General features: G+C 49.0%; 1 protein-coding gene across 1 annotated transcript; it reads left to right on the top strand.

Moving 5' to 3' along the window:
• Window positions 1-1,758: 1,758 nt before the first annotated feature.
• LOC138528065 (myb-related transcription factor, partner of profilin-like) lies at window positions 1,759-3,026 on the top strand. Its single transcript, XM_069639511.1, has 2 exons — window positions 1,759-2,179; window positions 2,509-3,026. Exons 1-2 carry the CDS (start codon window positions 1,759-1,761, stop codon window positions 3,024-3,026), a joined length of 939 nt encoding a protein of 312 aa, XP_069495612.1.
• Window positions 3,027-14,220: the final 11,194 nt, after the last annotated feature.

Genomic DNA, 14,220 nt, shown 5'->3' with positions numbered 1-14,220 from the left:
GCAGCCATTTCGCATCCCTGGCCACAGGCACATGGGTGGCCGGGGGACAAATCACAACCCGTGAGAGGGTTGGAATGGAGGGGAGGGGATCTTGAAGACCCTTCCTCCCATATATTCCCCTTTCCATTACTTAAGTAACACATATTGTAACTCTCCCAGCCTTTTACACTTCTCTTCCTCAGCCGCTGCCTCATCCCATGCAGGTGTTCCTTTTTGTGGCATCCATGCCCTGCTCTGAGGCTCTCCCCTGCCCAGGCATATTCATCTGTAGTACAAGTCATGTAGATACATCCCCCATCTCCCTCCAGATCCACCCATACCTCATTGCACCAAGCTAGCTCCCGGGGTTCCTTTATTGTGGTGTGATATAATCTGTCTACATGTACCCATTGTTGTATATGGCTGTCAGCCTGTATTTTGGTCTGAGTCATCCCCTGTTTGTACTTGTGCCTCTTGTATCATCTGTACCACTCCTTTTGCCTTGCCCATTGTCACCATCATCATTGCACTGTTAGGTACTGCATCTGCACAGCACCTCAGACCTAATTGGCACACACACAAAATCAAGAGCAGAAAAACGATGGTGGGTATTAGTAATTTGACAGCCATCCCGAGCCAGGAGGGAACCCACGAAAAAATGTCATCTAATCAGGTGCTGGGCTTTACCCCTTCTTCCTCTTTCATCCGCTCGCCAAGTTTATGTACGGCTGCTATTACGTGGGATAAGGTTCCATTGTCTGTGTCTGCAGAAGGTGCGAAAGTGCAACGTGCGCTCCCGATTATTCGGCAAACACCTCCATCCATAGCTGTCAACAGGTCTAAAACATACCTGTTCTGTATCGTCATCAACCGCAGGGCCTTTTGCTCCACCTTTATCATGTTAAATCCCTCTTCTGTGTCATTCACCAATTGGATCAGTTCCAAGCAGGTGATTTGAAGCCATTTTTTTGCGTTGGCTCGTGCTTGGTTGCTGGGAGCAAGGGAAGCAAAAAATGTCTCAGCAGAATTGAACAACCGAAATCGATCTGCAATCTGTGGCCAAAAGTTCAGAAGATGCCTTTGAGATGTAGTTTGATGATCTTTTTTTCCATGACACTGTGCTCTGCATGCTCTCCTCTGATATGGCATAGATGGGGGCTTCTTCTGTTGTCTGCATGGGTTCTGGATCATTGGCAGGCAGCAGCCCTTTCTCCCCTTGGATTTGACTTTCAGGTATCACCATCAGAGCGGAATGCAGCGTTGCGAGAGAGCACGTGCCCCTCCATGACTGTGGAAGGTGCAGGTATGCCTGTTTGCCGCAAACCCAGTAAGTGGCCCTCATTACGAGCCGGGCACTAAGTACTGGTCATTACCGGCATAGCGCAATTACCGTGTCCGTGCTGGCAAAATACCGCTAAAAGCGGCCCATTACGAGTTCGCGGGCACAAGCTTTGCCCCATGCCGGTAATTACCTCACCGCCATGCTGTAAAACCCAGAAAAAAACCCTTTCCGGCACCGTCTGTAGTGGAAATAGCTCCTCCGGCATCCAAGCCTTCGGCATTAGTGGTCACCGCTAATAGCGATCTCCGCTAAGAGCGGTTAGCGCTATTAGCGGTGACCCTTAATAAGCGGAACCGGAAGTAGCATCATCGCACAGGAACAGGAAAGAGCACGGCGGCCATGTTTAAAAACACAATCCATTGCCATCCACCACAACCAGAAGTCATCTGACCCCCGGAACTCTTACACACCTCCACCACTACCTTTTGCATTTAACCATGCCAAAAGCTGTGAAGAAAATGGGAGATCACCTGCGCAAGGAGTGCTTCTCTGGAGAGGAGTTGACAATGCTAGCTGAGACACTGCAGGAGCATGCAGATGAGGTCTTCTCAAACGAGATGTCCCATCCAGCACTGCAGTGCAAAAAGCAGATTTGGGCGGAGGTCAGCCAGAAAGTCAGCGCCGTTGGCACCACACCCTGCACACCAAAAGAATGCCGTAAGCGCTGGGATGACCTGCGTTTACGCGTACGCAGCATACTCTCCACAAACCGCAACATAGGGATGGCGACAGGGGGCGGTGCAGAGTCCCCCATCAAATTACAACCGTGGGAGGAGATATGCGCCACCACCATAGGGGCAGAGGCAATTCACGGAGTTGGGGACATGGAGCGAGGAGCACCGTCATCGGCCGATGCAGGTAGGTGTCCCAAATGATACAATGCTAATACCACCACGATGATGTCCACCTGAACTGACAGTACAATGATGTAGAGCAGGGTCCACCAGACACATGAGTACAAGACTGCCTACAGGCAGTGCAGAGCATCACCTTGTCCACATGCAGAATGCACCCCATATGTGTAAGGCCAGACAACTCCATGCATCACCCACCCAAAAGCCAAGCAACCCGTATGTCACTCCCCCAATGTCAATCATCTGCCATTCCATATGGATGCAGCCACCCAAATGCATGCCCGATGCCTGTAGACCCATCATTAACCCTCTCCCTCTATTGGTCCCCCACAGGCACGCAATCAGACAGTGGTGATGAGGACAGCAGGGAGGAATATGGCACACCACGTAAGAAGGCCAGGGCCGAGGAGAGACAACACCGCCCCTCCACTTCAAGGGGCATGGGCCAACCGGCACCACATCGGAAGACCAAGACAACACCACATGCCACAGCACCCATGTGCTCTACGGCCCCAACTACAGCGCCCACAACAGCCACCAGCACCCAAGTGGCAGTGACAGAAGGGACTGCATCGGCTGCAAGCAGCACAGTGGGCAAGACAGCTGCCACAGCAGCAGTCTCTGATGATGAGGAAGAGGATCAGCTGCATGTTGCAACTCCCACCAAAGGCCCCCTGCATTCCCTACAGCTGTCACCATGCAGCATGCGCGACACCAGCATGCACGGCTGTCTCCGGATCATTCATGGCCTGCAACTCCCAGCACCACGCCAACTGTGCCCGAGGAACATAGTATTTTGGAAACCCCTCAAAGATCCACCGCAGCCCAACCACCCAAGAGGGGATCCATGACATTCAGAGGCACCAGCAGGAGCTCACTGGCCTGTTGACGCAGCACAAAACTGAATGTGGGAGTGTAAGGGATGACATCCGGGAATGTGCTGCATCTTTGAAATCAGCTATTGAGTCATCCTTGAAGGACATTTGTGCCGAATTGGCAGCGCGGCACCTCCTCTCTGAGTTGGTGGCAGCAATGCAGGCCATGCGCCCACCACAGTGTTCTGAACAACCGGGTACATCATCAACTGCTAGTTCAAACAGGACCAGCCCTGTGCGGAGGTCTGGCAGGAACCTGCACAGATCGGACAGGGGCGCACCTGGTGCTGGAAGAGGGGGAGGTCAGTAGGCACAGCCATGCATACTGGTGCCATGTGGACCACTGGTGCACGCTACTGCACACCATGTATGGGGGAGTTGAGGGGGGAGTGGGGAGAGGGTGTGTGGGGGAGTTGAGGGGGAGAGGGGAGAGGGTGTGTGGGGGAGTTGAGGGGGGAGAGGATGTGTGGGGGAGTTGAAGGGGGAGGGGGAGAGGGTGTGTGGGGGAGTTGAGAGGGGAGGGGGAAGAGGGTGTGTGGGGTGGAGGGCTTGTTCACTTTGTCATAATTCTTCAATACACATTTTGGTAACTCATAATTCACATGTGTGGACATTGCTTATTGCGTACGTGTGCTTTATTGGTGAACAGTCTACAGTGTCCATGTCCCTGACACACCCAGTCCCCCGAGTGCCATCTCCATGTCACACTCCCCGTCCATGTGTGCTAGAAACATTGGTTGATCAGAGTCCGACGCATGTCACGTCCCTCCTGTGCATCACTGCCTCCCTGAGGTGCTGCCCCATCCCCACCCGCCTCATCCTCATCATCAGGTGGTTGCAGTTCAGTGTCAGGGGGCAAGGGCACATTCTGTCTGATGCACATATTGTGTAGCATGACCCATGCCATGACTTGTGAGTGCTCATGCACTGTGTTAGTCCACGGCAGTTGTTTCTATGATCTGGCTGATGTCCAGTAATTTGTATGCTTTCATCCTGGCACCGTTGATGTCCGCCTCATGATGATCTCACTATGCACAACAAATGGTGACATGCAATTCAGTTGGACCTCTGTGTCAGTGTAGTGGTGTATTGATGTATTTGACCCTCATGTGACTCCTTTGTACGCAGTAATGGGGGACTGTCCTTTCAGTTGATGGTATTTGGTGCTGTTTATTGGCCATAGTAATTGCTTGTAGCTGCATTGTGTTGAGGGGGATGCGGAATGATTTGGTACAGTGCACATGCAGATGGCTGTGGAATGGTTGTGACACTGCATCATTTACATGGTAGGGCTGCTTACATCTTGCATTATGTGGTCAGGTCCAGTCTGGTCTGCTTTGGGGTATGAGTATGGTCCATTCCCTCAGGCACTCGCAGCCAGGTGAAGTATGCATCTCCTCCCCCCCATATCAGCCAGGTGAAATATGCATCTCCCCCCCCATCTCAGCCAGTTGAAGTATGCACCCCCCCATCTCAGCCAGGTGAAGTATGCATCTCTACTCCAATAACCTACCCACATCACATTTCCATGGGCCTAACATGCGACTCACCGAGAAGCCAGGATCTCTGCCCCGCATGTCGCTCCATGTAGCGTGGTATCGTGGAGTTCCGCAGGACCATTGAATCATGGGTTGATCCGGGGAATCGGGCACAACAATGTGTGATGATCTTGTTTGAGTCACATACCATTTGCACGTTGATTGAGTGCTATAGCTTACGGTTGCGGTACGCTACCTCCATGGCATGTGGGACCACCAATTCCACATGGGTGCAGTCGATGGCGCCAATGCAACCAGCGATGCCGGCCAGTGAATGGATAACAACTTTGGTGTTTGAGATCTCCTGGGCAGACTGTGGTAAGGAAATGTGGTGGTCTGTGTGCTTGAGGAGGGCATCAAGCACTTGATTCACCGTACATGAGAATAATGGTTGTGAAATGCCATGCATGTGCCCCACTGTGTGCTGGTAGGTGCCTGTGGCCAGGAAGTGGAGCACAGACACTACCTTCAGAAGGGGTGGGATGGAGGTGCGTATTTCAATCAGGCTGACAATGTCGTCATGCATCATGTCCACAATGGTGGTGATGGTGTCCCGGTCCAGACGGTACAGGGTGTGGATCTGCTCAGAGGTTAGGTTGAATGGACTGGCTCTGATGCGAGGGATTGGGGGCTGCCTGCGTGGTGCCACTGGCTGCACTGTTGGGGCATGCTGACCCTGCCTTGCCCTCCTTCTCCTCCTGCGTCTCCTTTGTGCTGCCTGTTGTTGTTGTTGTTGTTGTTGTTGTAGTAGCACTTCCACTGCAATCATGTCCTCCAGCCCCAGCACTGCTAGTAGTATTGGAATCATTGTGGAGTGTGACTGGGTGTGGGAAGGGGTGGGGTGTGCTCCTTTTGTGCTGGCCCAGTCTGTATTGCCTCCACCTGTGCTGATTGTGTGCAACTGTGGCAGTTGGGAACATTGCTCATGGCCGTTTACAGGTGGTCCGCGATGGCGGAATTAGCTCCATGCCGGTAAGGTATTTTTCGGGCTTCAGTAGGGCGTTATTTGCATGTCCGCCTGACTTGTGATGATCCCCTGTTTGTGCCATGCCGGTATTTGCGGCATGGGTGGTCGCGTGCCCGCACAGTTGGCGCTTTTAACTGCCCCGTTAATTACGGTGCCGCTAATAGCGGTTTATCAGGTCCTAATCGGCCGGAGCGGTAAGCGATGCAGGTAATACTTTACCGGCATCATTATTCACTTACCGCCTGGGTCATAATGAGGGCCAGTGTCCATTAGTGCAACAGTTCCTTTTTTCATGTCTGGAATGATGAGCGTTTTGTTACGGTTCTTGTTTGTGCCCATATTTACTTTTCCCTCTCTATGGAAGCACAGTTCATAAAATATTTCCTTCTGCAGCTTTAATGGCTTTTCAAGGGCCGTTACTCACGTTGGTTTTGAGATGTGTTAATTCCATATTGGGGCGCATGTCCTTTGGATCCATTGCAGCTTCTCGTCTGCCAGCCCTCGTAGTGCCTCTGCTTTGCATGTTATCTGCTCGTCTTGCCGTTTATTGTCCACATATAATGTTCCTTTTATCACTAGAAAGGGTTCTTTCAGGCATATTACTCCTTTGGGTTTCGAGTAACACGTTTTTCCATTTTGCAGCATTTTAAAGGAGACGGTGAGTGCTTGAAAGACTCTTGTGGTAACAGTACTTTACGAGTACCAGAGGCATGTGGTATTAGAGAGCACAAATAACAGCTCTCATTAGTTGTTTGCTTTGCAGTATAGCTCATGTCTGCGTACCATTTATTGGACTGGTGTGGGTGTTGCGGATCTTCTATTGTATCTAATTCCAGCCTGTGGTATTCATCGTACTTTCTCCGTCCCACCACCCTTTTTTGTCTTTTACTATCCCCTGTGTGCCTGCAAGCTTTTCTTTCAGCCTGCTGCATTAAGGGTACTCCACCTGCCCCCCTTTTCCCATTCGTTATATAGGGCCACAAACCTCTCTGCAGTATTTCATCATCATTCACCATGCGCTTGGGCACTTCGTATTGTTCAGTTGTGTCAGGTGCGAGTGATACAGTTGGGTTGGAATCATCATATAACGAGGGTAATTCAGAGGGGTCTGGGTTGTTCATCTCATACACGTTAAACTCAGAGTCATTACATGGGGCAGTGGGGTGCATTGCTATAATAGTGCTGGCTGTGCTATTTGCATGTTGTATGCCATTTCTCTGCTTCCCGTGTTCCCAGATCAGTTTTCCCCGTCCCAGATAAGATCTGTCCCCTTCTTTACCATGCTTGTTCCATTTCCCCCCTCATTTAGATCTATAGATATAAATGCTACAGCCCAATATACCACCAAACCAAACAACATTGAAAAGAATATTACTGCGCAACAAAACAGTCCGCACTCGTAGCTGTATCTCCTTAAATTAAAATTAACATTTCCATTTCTATCTATTCTAACATTGTTGACATCAGGGGCCCTCTCCGTTGCCATGGTTGCTCCTACCGAATGAGACATAAAGGTGCATTAAGCAGACACATATATGCATACTTTGTCATTTATAGATCTCTCTTTTATATATATTAATTTCTGTGCATTTCATGTAAAATTTACACTAACTTCAATTTCTTTCATTAACTTCATTGCACATTGAGAGAGAGCGAGAGAGAGAGAGAGAGAGATAGCATTTTTATCAACTCTATTCATTGCAATTTTCTTACTGTCGCCACCTGCAACATGCATCTGGTATGTTTTTTTTCTTCTTTCACATGGTTCATTATTTCCCTTTTATCACTGTTTAAGTTTGTTTCACCCCTTCTGACCTCTCTGTCTCTACATCTGGTGTTATACTATCATATACTTTTCGTACGTCGGACAAATGTATCCAGTACACCACTTCATATGGGCCATGGAATCTTGGTGTATTCCGCCGATGTACAAAACTCCTCACATATACCATTTCCCCTGGCATGAGCTGACCTGTAGGGCTATCAGTGGCTGGTGTCACGGTGTCATTCGCTGCTTCTTGTGTGAATGGGGGCGCAAGCTGTTTTGCAATCATACGCGCTGCTTTTGTGATTTTTGTGTGTGCATCAGATTGTCTTCGTAGTGGGGAGTGTGCTGTGTGCATGCGTCTCCCTGTCACTATCTCATGAGGGGGCAAATGGAGGTCCTTGCTGGGTTGATTTCTTAACTCAAGTAGGGCCAGGGGCAAACAGTATGTCCAATTTCTTTTCATTGTGTAACATAGTTTTGAGAGTCTATTTTTTAGAAGTCAGTTTATTTTCTCAACAACGCCATTTGATTATGGTGATAAATCATTCATAATTTGTGGGTTATTCCTAACATTGCTGTCACTTCTTTGAAAAGATCGTTGAAGAAATATGTTCCGTTGTCGGAATGTATCACGTCACATATTCCCCAGTGGGGAAATACTTCCCACACCAGGAACTTGGCTGCACACTTTTGAGTCTGGGTGGGCGCAATGGCTCGCCTCTACCCACCTTGAAAAGGGACACACTATCACTATCATGTATTGGGATCCATTGCATTGTTCACCCATGTCGGCATAATCTATGTGTACCTCTCAAAATGGTCCTATTGGCTTAGGCAGTGTTCCTCCTAGTGTTCTTAGGGTCATCCCAGAATTGTATATTTGGCATGTAGTACATTCCATTGGCAGTTTTGATACTTGCTCTTGCAATCCTGGAACGAACCAGTTTTCCTGAATCTCCGCTGCTATATGTTGTTTGGCTTTGTGGGCTGGGAAATAAAGTTGTTGGAAAGCTATTTCTTGTAGTTTCTGAGTCATTACTACCTTACCTGTGTTGTTTTGCTGGCAGAGAAGATCAGTGGATGACTGGGTACACCCTCTTTTTTCCCATAACTCTTTTTCCTCGGCTGGTGCTTCTTGCTGTAACTCTAATATTTGTGAAATTGGAATAGAGTTGTATCCCTCCCTCTGCACTTCTTCTACATGTTTTTGTAGGATGTACTCACCAGTTGTTTCTTTAGTTATATCTGACGCTTCTTTGGGGGCAGCGTCATTATTGCTTCTATGGGCGTGGTATTTTACTAATGCCACCCCGTCGGTTCTTTTAGTGCTTCTATTAGCTCTACCAACAATTTGGCGTGCTGCACTGGTGATCCATCTGCTCTCTGAAATCCCCTCCTTCCCCAGCGTGCCAACCCTCCATGTACTGTTTTGGTCATGTATGCAGAGTCAGTATGGGATACATTACTCACCGTAATCGTATTTCTGATGCTTGTATCTGCTTAGATTCAGATGCTGTGCATAGGCCGACATCTAGTGGAAGCTGTGGAGTAGTACAGTTTGTTTTGTGAAACTCATAAATGGGCGTCAACCTAGGGCGTGCCAGTAATACTATCCCCAGTGTGACATCCACTGTACCCATGATCCCTCACGCATGTAGGACCCTCAGATTGTATTTTTTCTGACATGAGGTAGCATGAGGAGTAGCGTGAGTACAGATTATCCAAGCAGATAGATAGATAAGACTACAAGCATCCATGCGCCTTCTGTCAGAGGGAAGAAAGGGCGGGCGCATGTGAATCTAAGCAGATACAAGCTTCAAAAATACGATTACGGCCAGTAATGTATCCCTTCTGAGGTTTGTGGAATCTGCTTAGATCACATGCTGTGCATAGATTAGCGAGCAGTGTTAGAAGAAGGAGGTAGGATGTGAGAAGGGTCATGAGCAAATAAATGTCTTAGAACTGCTTGTCCCACTTGAGTATCTGTCTTGGAATGAGTGTCAATGCAGTAGTGCTGAGTAAAGGTGTGAATAGAGCTCCATGTAGCTGCTTTGCAAATGGTGTCAAGGGGTACATTTGCAATGAAAGCCAGAGTGGCCCCAGTGCCTCTTGTAGAGTGGGCCCTTGGCGTAAAAGACAGAGTTTTATCTGAAAGGGAGTAACACAGATGGATACATTTGACTATCCATTTTGAGATGGCACCTTTAGAGACGCAATCTCCTTCTCTGCCTGTAGCTACGGAGACGAACAGTTGATCTGTCTTTCTTAGTGGTCTGGTCTTGTCTGCGTAGTAGAGGACCGCTCTTTGCACATCTAGTGTATCGTTTCACCTCAGCAGAGCTCTTGGGTTCTTGGAAGAAGGCCGGTAGCTCAATGGACTGGTTAACTGGGAATTTTTAAATGAACTTAGGTGAGAACCTAGGGTGAGTTCCTAGAACCAGTTTATCCTTATGAATAGTAAAGAAAGGATCCTGCACTGACAGAGCCTGAATCTCGCTGACCCTTCTTATGGCTGTAATGGCTACTAAGAAGGCAGTTTTATAGGTCAGGTGTTTGAGACTAGCTTTATGCATGGCTTCAAAGGGGGGGCCCATGAGTTTAGCAAGCACCACATTAAGGTCCCATCCTGGTGGTGGGTTCGAAATGGGAGGGTGGAGTCTCTTTACCCCTTCCATAAAGGCTTTAACCACTGGTACTTTTCACCATGACACCTTGTTATGTGAGGTGGTGTAGGCTGACAGCGCTGCCAGGTGTACCTTGAGTGAATTTAATACCAACCCTGCGTCTAGCAGGTGGAGCATGTAGGTGACAATATTGGAAGGAGTGCAATCAACCGGGTTGATTCCTTTATTCTGGCACCAAATAACAAATCTCTTCCATTTATCAAAGTAAAAGTGTCTTGTGTTTGGTTTCCTTAATTCTTTTAGGATATCCATACATCTCTGTGGTAGATTGAGATGGCCAAACGCTATGACTTCATGAGCCATGCTGCCAAGTTCATCGAGCTGGGATAGTAGGTTGTGCCAGCACGGGAGCCTGATCGGTACGCACGTTGTCATCTTGTGCAGGTGCGGGAACCACGGTTGTCTCGCCCACATTGGAACAATTAGGATGAGCGTCATTGATTCCCTGTGCATCTTGTTGACCACCTTCCTCAACAGAGGGGTTGGTGGAAAAGCGTAGGCAAACATCCCCGACCAGTTCAACCATAGAGCGTTCCCCATGCAGTCTGGCTGAGGGAACCTGGATGCGAATCCTGGGCATTGTCTGTTTTCGCTTGTGAAGAATAGGTCTATAGTGGGGAAACCCCACTGTGAGAAGAGGTCTCCTACGATTTCTTCATGTAGACACCATTCGTGTTCTTCCGGGAGGGGAGTCTCTGCTCAAAGCGTCTGCTAGTGAATTGAGATCCTGTGGAACATGTTGAGATGACAGGTAAATGTTCCGTCTGAGTGCCCATATTTGGCGAACGAGTGCCCCCCTGTTTGTTTATGTAGAACAATGCTGTTGTGCTGTCCGTTAGGATCTGTACTGACAGGTTCGACAGGTGGGGTTCGAACGCCCGAAGCGCTCTGAAGACTGCCAGAAGCTCTAGCAGATTGATGTGACTCTTGGCCACTGTGTGAGCCAGAGACCCTGAGCTGTGTGGTGAAGGAGGTGTGCTCCCCACCCTGACACGGATGCGTCCGTAGTGACCACCGCCTGTATCTCTGGATCGTAAAAGGGTTTCCCCTTTGTCAGGTTCTCTCTTGTCCACCAGTGAAGACTTTGTACCAGTGTTCGCGAAACGACCACTAGATCGTCCCACTGACCACTTGCCTGAGACCACTGTTTCGCCAACCATTCCTGCATGGGTCGCATGCGCAGGCACGCGTGGGGAACCAGGTAAATACATGACGCCATCATGCCTATTAAACAAATCGCTTTGCGCACCCTTATCTGGCGACCGGACTGATATTGAGGAATTTGCAGTAGTATATTCCAAATTCTTTCCTCTGATGGAAAGGCCAACCCCTCTTGAGTGTTTAAGACTGCTCCTAAGAACTGTTTGGAGGTGCTTGGCGCCAGGCTTGATTTGCTCTCGTTGATTGAGAAACCCAATTCGAAGAGGAGGTCCATTGTTCTTTGGATGTCGGATTTGCAAATTACTGGGGTCTCCCCCGTGATGAGCCAGTCGTCCAAGTAAGGGTGCACTGGGATTGCCTCCCTGCATAGGTGTGCTGCCACCACCGCCAATACCTTGGTAAATACTCTTGGAGCCGAGGCTATACTGAAGGGAAGCACCTTGAACTGGTAGTGCTGACTGTCCACCTTGAAGCGCAAGAATCTTCTGTGCGCTGGGAACATGGAAATATAAAAATAGGCATCTTTCATGTCCAATGTTGCCATGTAATCTCCTCTTTTTAGGAGGGGGATTGCTTCTTGGAGTGTAGTCATGCAAAATTTCTGGGGCTTGACATATTTGTTTGCAGGGCGTAAGTCTAAGACTGGGCGCATTGGCAGATCTTTTTTTGGCACAAGGAAGAAAGTTGAATAAATACCCTTGTTTACCTGGTTGCCCGGGGCGAATTCTATCACGTCCTTTGCGAGAAGATTGACAATTTCCTTGAGGTGGATCTTTTGGTGGACCAGGGAGTGTATTCTTTGCCTTGGAGGGTGGTTGCGGGGACACTCCAACAGTTCGATGCAGTATCCTGCTGACACTGTGGACAGCATCCATCTGTCCGAGGTGATCCCTTCCCATGCCTGGGTGAATGTGGAAATGCGCTCCTCTACTGGGGATGCATGGGAAGGGACCCTGAGCTGAGCCTCACTGTTTGCTGGGAGGCGTACTGCCTCTACCTGGGCTGCCTCTCCCTCTACCACGGCCCCTCTTGTTACCTCTGGTGTAACTTTGGGTAGTCTGTTGGTTTCCACCCCACAATTTACCCTTCCCATGTGAGTAATTAGAACCCCTCTGGGAATTTTGGCCGCGTGAGCGACGAAAATTATTATTCCCTCTTTGGTTCGTGGGTTTGTTAGTTAATTGTCCTAGGGACCTTAGGGTATCGTATTCTTCTTTGGCAGTTTTGAGTGCCTCCTCTACCGCTTTCCCAAACAAGATATTCGGTTCCACCGGCATGTCGATAAGAGTAGCCTGGGTCTTGGGCTTGAACCCTGATGGTCTCAGCCAAGCGTGTCTCTTGATGACAGTGCTCTCTGCAATTAGCCGGCCTGCATTATCTGCTGCATCAAAGGTCGCTTTCAGAATGCACCCGGACACCGATCTACCCTCTGACGCAATCTGGGCTAACTGGCCCTTTAGTGGTTCTGGTGCGGAGGCAGTGAGGGCAGCTACTTGCCCCCATTGGTGACACTTATAACTTGCCAGCAAAGTGGTGGAATTCGCGATTCTTGCCTGGTAAGCGGAAGTGGAAGCCGCTCTCCTTCCTAGACCATATATCCTCTTGCTCTCCTTGTCTGGGGGAGCTTCAGATGATGCTAAAGGAGTCCCTGCTCGGGCTTAAGTTGACCCCTTATGTAAAGTGGGTCGGAAGGGGCGGTCCTGAATAATTTTTCAATTTGGGGGTTAACTGCCCGGGTGAGATTAGGGGTGAGGAGGGAGGGGTCAATTCTGCGTTGGATAGACTTCAGAATTGGTATGGCTTAGGCAATGGAATTCTTGTCCCCCTTGATTTCCTCTGCAAAGTCCCTTTACTCTTGATCCCCTTGAATTTCAATCTGAAAGTGCTCTGCAGCTCTAGTTTCAGACATCATTCAGTAGTGGCTGATTATCCACAGGTGAGTCATTTACCAGTTGATCTTTGGGGTAGGTGAGTCTAGATTATATGCCCCTGCCTCGTCTTCCTCCTCCTCATCCTGGTCCTCGTCGTCTCTGTAATAATTGACCCCTGCTTGGTCATCCAGTATCTGTATGTCTGGCTCTTCAGCATACTGATGGTATGGTAGAATAGAGAGTCGGTCTGAAATCAGGCCCTGAGCTGGAGTCTCATTACAAGGTATTTTATTAGGAGGCTGAGGGTCCTTGGATCCTGAAGGAGTAGAGGTGTCAGGGGTATTCTTATAGCTCAGAAAATAATCAGGGTTTTTCTCATATAAATTAGCCAAAGAAGACATTCTTGTCGTCGTCATCAGAGCTCCATTCCCTGGAACTGGGGATGACCACTTCTTGTTGAGGTTCCTCTTCTCCCATGTCATGTGAAATGGGAGGGACAACTTTAGGTCTAGTGACAGGGTCAGGGTCTTAGATTTAACCTTATCTGAAGATCTATGCTTGTCCTTTTGGACCTGGGGTACAGATGTTTTCTATGATTACTTTTTCTGCTGTTTGTCCCCTTTTCCATGAGTAGAGGAATGTTTCCCTGAATGTTTGGCCTTCTCAGAATCTTTCGACGCCTAGCGCCGAGATTCGGTGTGTTGGGAAGGTTCTCAAGCTTTCAAGGGCGAGCATTGAGACTCGGAGGCAGACATGAAAAGAGCTGCCGGAGCCGACTTTAAGCGTGCTGCTTGGGGATAGAGGTCGGTTTCGTCGTCTGACGACCATACCTCTTTAACTTTGGGGAGCGAGGCACCCTTGGCAATTGTGGACGGTTGCCGTGTGTCGTGAGGCAATCTCGACCTGGAACGCCCAGAGGACACCGTTTCTGTGGACCGCTCTCTTTGTGCCTCTTTCTTCCGATCACTCGACACGCATGTTGAGTCTCGGCTGGGGTTTGTGTGCTTAGATGCAGTTAGCTTCGGGGTGATCCCTAGACAGACGGAGATGACAAGTGTTATGCTTATCCACCCAAGGAAACTTGCGGTTGCATTTGGGGCAGAATTTAAATGGCGTACTCTCCATATATTATTCTATGGCAGCGGGCGAGTGTATGTAGGAAATAAACGAGTGCGAGTATG

The sequence above is a fragment of the Ambystoma mexicanum genome, chromosome 7q (genome assembly GCF_040938575.1).
Source record: "Ambystoma mexicanum isolate Mex_15411 chromosome 7q, UKY_AmexF1_1, whole genome shotgun sequence".
Lineage (NCBI taxonomy): Eukaryota > Metazoa > Chordata > Amphibia > Caudata > Ambystomatidae > Ambystoma > Ambystoma mexicanum.
The sequence above is the reverse complement of the archived record's forward strand: the minus strand, read 5'-3'. Positions and strand labels throughout refer to the sequence as shown.

Excerpts from the sequence above, each read along its gene's own strand:
- LOC138528065 (XM_069639511.1), top strand. The coding sequence starts at position 1,759 with ATGCCAAAAGCTGTGAAGAAAATGGGAGATCACCTGCGCAAGGAGTGC. Across the intron at positions 2,180-2,508 it reads ACCGTCATCGGCCGATGCAG|GCACGCAATCAGACAGTGGT; the intron begins GTAGGTGTCCCA and ends GGTCCCCCACAG.